At 37.9% G+C, this 6,857-nt stretch overlaps 1 protein-coding gene across 1 annotated transcript; it reads right to left on the bottom strand.

The window, feature by feature from the left end:
- Positions 1–618: 618 nt before the first annotated feature.
- On the bottom strand, positions 619–2,615 carry LOC107148709 (olfactory receptor 10AD1-like). Its single transcript, XM_015493444.2, has one exon. The coding sequence runs from the start codon at positions 2,259–2,261 to the stop codon at positions 1,308–1,310; it is 954 nt and encodes a 317-aa protein (XP_015348930.2). The 5' UTR covers positions 2,262–2,615; the 3' UTR covers positions 619–1,307.
- Positions 2,616–6,857: the final 4,242 nt, after the last annotated feature.

The following is a 6,857-nucleotide window of genomic DNA, read 5'->3' on the forward strand; positions in this document are numbered from 1 at the left end:
AGAGAAGGTTTTTATCACAGCGATTTACACAGTACTTTGCCATGGCAGTGCTAGCAGAAATCTTGCCCACAGGCAATTGGATGATGGCTTTGCAGACTGAATTCTGTATTCTGTTTTCTTCTTGGTTCCCTTTTTTTGTTTCCTTCCATGTTAACACTTCTAATCATCTTTCTGTTTCTGCCCTTTTAATTCCTCTTTTCAACACCAATACTACCGACACTTTAGGCCCTATAACTTTAGTAGGCGCTAAGCTGTTCTGTGTATTTTAGAATGTTCATCAGGTTCTGTGGTCTGTGCCCTGAACATGCCAGTAGCATATTCTCTCCTCCAGTTGGGACGACCAAGAATGTCCTCAGACATTGCCAAATACCCCCTTGGGGGCAAAACTGTCCCTGGTTGAGGATCACTGCTCTAGGCTATGGATAAGGTAGGGAAGGGAAAAAAGAAATTAGAGATGTGAGTAGAGTCCCAGGAATGGGAGTATATTGTAAATAAAACATGTCCCAAGAAAGAAAGCGTAAAAAATAATAAATTTAAATCACACAACAAACGTCCAGGCTAAAAATAAAGTCTTCAACTGGAAGCAAATAAATGTGCCAATAAATTAAAGTGCTCTTGTTCTAGTTTTGTATAATGCAGATGTCACTCAAAGATTCTCTGACTCTAACACATGCATTCATACTTCAAACCTCCAATTTACAACCAGGCTTTTTGTTTTTGCTTCTATCCTCCCTCTTCTTCATTAATCCACGTACACTTGCATACATCTCCTCTTGCTGGCTTTGGGAAATAAATACAACTCTGTTGATTAATTCTTGCTTTTTAATTGAAGAATGTTGGTGCCACCATGCAGGGATGGTGTCCCATATCTCACAGCATATTTCTCCAACCTATTGCTTCCACATATCCCCTGTGGTGCTCAATCTATTCCTCCCCCAAAGCCTAGATTCCTACTAATAGTTGACTTTTCCCTGGAAAGTAATGCTCCCCAAAGCATAGCCTGGTTGTCTTTTTTCATTGGTATCTCTGGAGAAGCAGGCCTGCCTTTTCTCAAGTTAGCAATTTATTTCTTCATTTTGTCGCACTTGTTCCTCCAGTCATGAAAGTGTATTACAAAGAGAAGTCTGGGAGGATCAATCCGTGCTGGAAGTGAAGTCAGTTAGATGAGCCTTAGACACCAGGAGGAACGCCCTGCTAAGTTGGGTGCCAAGAAAGACATAACTCTTTTTTTTCTGAAGGCTTTCAGCTTTGGAGAGTTATTCCTGTTCAAGGTGGGAAGTGGGTAATCTTCTCCCACTTCTGTTCTGCTAGACAGACTCTGCCTGGGCCAGGCTTCCTCTGCCAAGGGCCCTCAACATAGCTCCCTTCATTTCCTTGTTGCGCAAACTGTAGATGATAGGGTTGCACATGGGGGTGATGATGGTGTAGAGGAGGGAGAAAGGCTTGTCTTTGTCAGGCCCATGTGTACTGCGAGGATTCATGTAGGAGAACATAGCCGAGGTATAGAAAAAGACAACCACAGTCAGGTGTGAGGCACAAGTGGAGAAAGTCTTCCCCCTACCTGAGGAGGAGGCTCTGCCCAGGATGGAGGTCAGGATGCGGGCATAGGAGGTGACAATGAGCACCATGGGGCTGAGCAGCACCACAATGGCATCAGCAAAAATCACTTTTAAACTAAATAAAGGGTCCCCACAGGAGAGGGAGATCACTATGGGGGCCTCGCAGAAGAAGTTCTCTACATGGTTGTCTCTACAGAATGGACCTCTAAATGTCATGTAATCAAGGAGGATGCCATTGATCATCCCAAAGAACCAGGAAGTACCCACCAGCCTCACACAGACCTGTCGGCTCATGATCTGGGCATAGTTAAGTGGTTGGCAGATAGCAACATAACGGTCATAGGCCATGAATGCCAAGAGGATGCACTCAGCCACTCCCACACCAAAAACCAGATACATCTGGATCAGGCATGAGACAAAGGAGACAGTGTGGTTCTTGACTACCAGGTGGATCAACATCTGTGGGATGGTGGTGGTGATGAAGCAGACATCCAGGAAAGACAGGTGGCCAAGGAAGAAGTACATGGGGCTGTTGAGCCTGGGGTCTGTCCAAGTGATGAAGATGATGAGGCCATTCATGGCCATGGCAAGGCCATAGAGGGCTAGGAATAGTGTGAAGAGCAGTGTCCGAGTGGAAGGATAGCTCTGCTCAAAGCCCACAAGGATGAACTCTGTGACTGTGCTGATATTCCTTAGGTCCATTGTCTGGGGCCAGCTTGAGGGGCAAAGATAGGAAAAGCACAGGTGAGTTAGCTGTGTCTAGGAGCTACTTTGAATGACTTCTGCAAAAACAGATCAGGGGCAAATGAATGAAAAAGGCAGTAAAGGATAATTCCAGTAAATTCCATGTGAGTCTACAGCATTGTGGGCACAGAAAAATGGCATGCTACTGTAGGCTGCAATAGTGGAATCATATTACAATCCAAGGAAGGTTTTTTGGACTTTTTGTCAACCTGTATCTCCCTTGTCCCAACATATTTACTAATCACCTCCCCTCTATAGGCATCCCACACCAGAACAGTACATTTGTTACAACTGGTGAACCTACGTAAGACACATCATGATCATAGTTCACACCAGTGTTCACTCATGCTGTTTTACCTTCTGGAATAAATGTAGAAAAATTTATTGACCATTATAGCATCATCCAGAGTTTCACTGATATGACAGTCCTCGTATTTGCCTATTCATCTTTTCTTCCCACCTAATGCTCTGACTGATCTCTTCACTGTTTCTGTAGTTTTTCTGGACTCTACATTAAATGATTATCCAGCAGTGGAACTGTGTTCAGAGACAGGATAATGAATGACCCAGGAACCATGTAGCACACCAGGAAGGAAATTTAAAGGGAAGACTGAGGTAGAATCTGAGAGGTGACTTTAAATGTTAATAGATTTTCCATGAAAAAAAAAAGAGAATTTTCTTTTTTTTGTGTAACCTCAATGAATGGGAGTGGAAATACCAGAAGAAAAAAATGACTGACTTTTGTAATTAAAAATTGTCATTATGTTCTTACCTATAAAAGTAATGTCTGTTATAGAACATCTAGAAAACATCAAAAAGTAAAAGCAAAAATAAATAAACAAATAAAAATAATCACCCAGAGAGAACCCACTTTAGTGTTTTAGTTCATGTCTTTTTCATTTTTGTGGGGAGGGGGGTAACTGGGGATTGAACTCAGGGGCACTTAACCAGTGAGCCACATGCCCAGTCCTATTTTGTATTTTATTTAGAGACAGGGTCTCACTGAGTCCCTTAGCGTCTCACTTTTGCTGAGGCTGGCTTTGAACTTGAGATCCTCTTGCCTCAGCCTCCAGAGCCACTGGGATCTAGTTTTGTGTTTCTATTTTTTTTTCAAGCTTTTGAAACCAACACAAAATTTAGAGGAGCTTGCCACAAGAGCTTAAGTGGGGGTGGCAGAAGTGTACCTGCAGGAAGAAGTGTAGCAATTACAGCTGTTTCCAGGCTAGGGGACCTTCTACAAGTCCAGCTGGAAGAAAGGAAAAAGACAAAAATTCACTTTTATTTGAATGGAGCACTGGGGCCAGCTGCACTCCATCCCACTATAGCCCCAGGGAGTGTGAGTTCAGAGGAAGCCGCTTTCTAATCCTTCCCTGAGAGGCAGTGACTTTTTGTAATTAGCCCCCAAATACCACATATGTTTCAGAAGCCCTGCCTGTAAGGAAATTCTGGCCATGAAAATATTTAAATTTTAGCATTTTAGAATTTTTGTCTCAAAAGATAGATGGAGTCTTTAAATGAATAATAAATAAAGCTATGTTTCTCTGGGTGGGTTAAAAATTTTTTTCTCAAAGTGTGGACCATAGATTGGCAGCAGAAACATCACCTGGGAAATTGACAGAAATGCAAATTGTTGAACTTTACCCCATATCTACTGAATTATAAACTCTGGGGATGGAACACATCAATCAGCATTTTAACAAGCCATCCATGTGATTCTGATGCATGGTAAATATTTAAAACCATTGATCTTTTTTTGTTTGTTTAAATCCTGGGGATTAAACCCAAGGGCTGAACTGAATCACTGAGCTTATCTACAACCCCACTCTTTTTCATATTTTATTTTGAGATAGGGTCTCACTAAGTCACCAAGACTGGCCTTGATTTTGTGATCCTCCTGCCTTAGCCTCCCGAGTTGCTAGGATTAGAGGTATGGGCAACCACGCCCAGCTGAAAACCACTAGTCTAATGCAAGGGTGGGCAAACTATGGCTTTCAAGCCAAACATAACCCACTGCCTATTTTTAAAAATAAAGTTTAATGGGAACACAGCTACATACATTTGTTGATGTATTGTCTATGGTTGTTTTCTCATGACAAAGCTAAGTAGTTGCCACAGAGGCCATATGGTCTGCAAGTAGGTCTGCCAGATGTAGCAAATAAAAAATATATGCTACAAGATGCCCAGTTAAATTTGAGTTTCAGATAAAAAATAAATATTTTTTATTACAGGTATGTGTCATGAAATATTAGTAACAGAGCACCCAAACCCTAAAAATATTGGCTCTTTGACTTTTCACAGAACGACTCTTGCCTATTGCAATGAACTCTGCTTCTGATAGGCATGAACATGAAAGGCAAGCTATGAGAAAGGCATCAGTCCTGGGCACACACCTGGGATTCTGTACTTGACGGGAAAGAATCTGTTTTTTAGGTGTTTCACTGACTCTCAATTACTTCCTTCCCAACAAGAAGGTTCAAACTGGGAGATAAATATGGGACAGAAAGACAGCTATTATCACTTCTTTTTACGTTTATTGAACTCAACATATGTTGCTTTTCCTATTTTAGGTGCTTGGTGGTAAGCTTGTTCAATTAAGTCATATCAAAGAGATAGTTTGGAAGGTTTGTACAACTAATTCAGAAATGATTCTGTGACAATAAAATTAGACATGATTAGGAAAATAATCCCAGATCTGGGGTTGTGGTTCAGTGGGAGAGCGCTCGCCTAGCATGTGTGAGACACTGAGTTCGATCCTCAGCACCACAGAAAAATAAAATAAATATATGTGTCCACCTAAAACTAAAAAATAAATCTTAAAAAATGTCTACTTGAGTTCTTTAAATTGGGTTGTTCATCTTTAAAAGAAAGAAAGAAAGAGAGGAAGAAAGAAAGAAAGAGAGGAAGAAAGAGAGAGAGAGAGAGAGAGAGAGAGAGAGAGAGAGAAAGAAAGAAAGAAAGAAAGAAAGAAAGAAAGAAAGAAAGAAAGAAAGAAAGAAAGAAAATAATCCCAAGCAAAACTGAAAAAACAAAAAGCCCTCTGAGAGCAAGTCTTAGATCAAACAGGAAATTAAAACAGCTAAGGCTACCTAAAAACTAACAACTGAAAGTACTATATATTTTTTAAAAATGCTATACCAACATATTTATTAGAGGAAAATTAAATAGCCTGAAATAATTTTTTTACTTAGCAAAATGGAATGATGATAAATGAAGTTAAATGAAATAAACCAAAATGAAATTGTTGAAGAGAAACATACAAACAAAATTAACCTTAGGGAGAACAGAAGAGGAAAATTTTTAAAGATCAAACAATAATTATTGAATAAGAAAAGTCTAGGATTGATAAATAAACTCAGGAACTGACCTTTTGAAAGGGCCAGTATTATAAACTTCTATTTAATAACAATAAAAAACGGTGAAGGGAAGAAAGCAAAAATACATATATTTAAAAAGGAGAAATAATTATAGCCACAAAGAAAATGAAAATAATTATGCAACAATGCTTTGCAAAATTCTATGATAATCAGTTTAAAGCATGGAGGAGATAGATAATTTTCTAGGTTAATATAAATCATTGAAATTTATCAAAGAAAAGCTAGAGACATAATTAAACTAATATGCTGAGTGAAATTAATGCAATGCTGTGTTTCTGAATCTCAGCTTTACATTATAGTCCCTTGGACAGTTTTAAAATATGCATGTTCCCAGGCTACATACCAGACCATTAAAACAAAAGTATTGAAAGGGACAAAGTCATTAGCATTTAAAAATTTAATTGGAAAATAATAATTGCATATTTTATGGATTACAATGTGATGTTTGGATATATCTTTACATCGTGGAATGATTAAATTGAGCTAATAACATCCATCAGCTCACAGGGGTATATATAGTATTTTTAAAATTCTCCAGGTCATTCTAATGGATAGCCAAACCTGAGAACTATTAAAACAAAGAAATATGACATGTATGGTTAAAAAAAAAAGAAATATGACAAAGATCTATGCTCCAAAATAGTTCCAGACTTTGGTTGTTCCATAGATAAGTTCTTTCTAATCTTGTAGCAATCAGACCTTTTCCAAGGCTAATGAAACTCTTTGTAAGAACAGAAAAAATAAAAGCTATTTGATTACTTTCACAAAATTATCAAACTATTTAAATCAAAACCTGATTTACACACACAAAAAGTTATAACCAAGATAATTAATAATTGTGAAGCAGACAAAATAAATTATTAGCAAATATAATTCAGGAATACCTTCAAGGAATAGTGTGTCATGACCAAGTAAAAATTCATTGCAGGGATTTAAAGTTCTTCTAGTAATAGGAATTATACTAATATAACTCACCATATTAATATATAAAAAATAAAGAATTCTAATTAATTATGTAGCAGTGAAAAAGGCACTTGATAAAAATACCTGATTAAAAATTAATTAATTAAAAATTAATATTTGATTTTTAAAAACTCTTAGGAGTAGAAAGATGCTTCTGAATCATAATGAAAACATTTCTCTAGATCAAAATAAATATACTATGTGTTAAATGTTTGTT

This window comes from Marmota marmota, unplaced genomic scaffold, assembly GCF_001458135.2.
Source record: "Marmota marmota marmota unplaced genomic scaffold, marMar, whole genome shotgun sequence".
NCBI classification, from domain to species: Eukaryota; Metazoa; Chordata; class Mammalia; order Rodentia; family Sciuridae; genus Marmota; species Marmota marmota.

Excerpts from the sequence above, each read along its gene's own strand:
- LOC107148709 (XM_015493444.2), bottom strand. The coding sequence starts at position 2,261 with ATGGACCTAAGGAATATCAGCACAGTCACAGAGTTCATCCTTGTGGGC.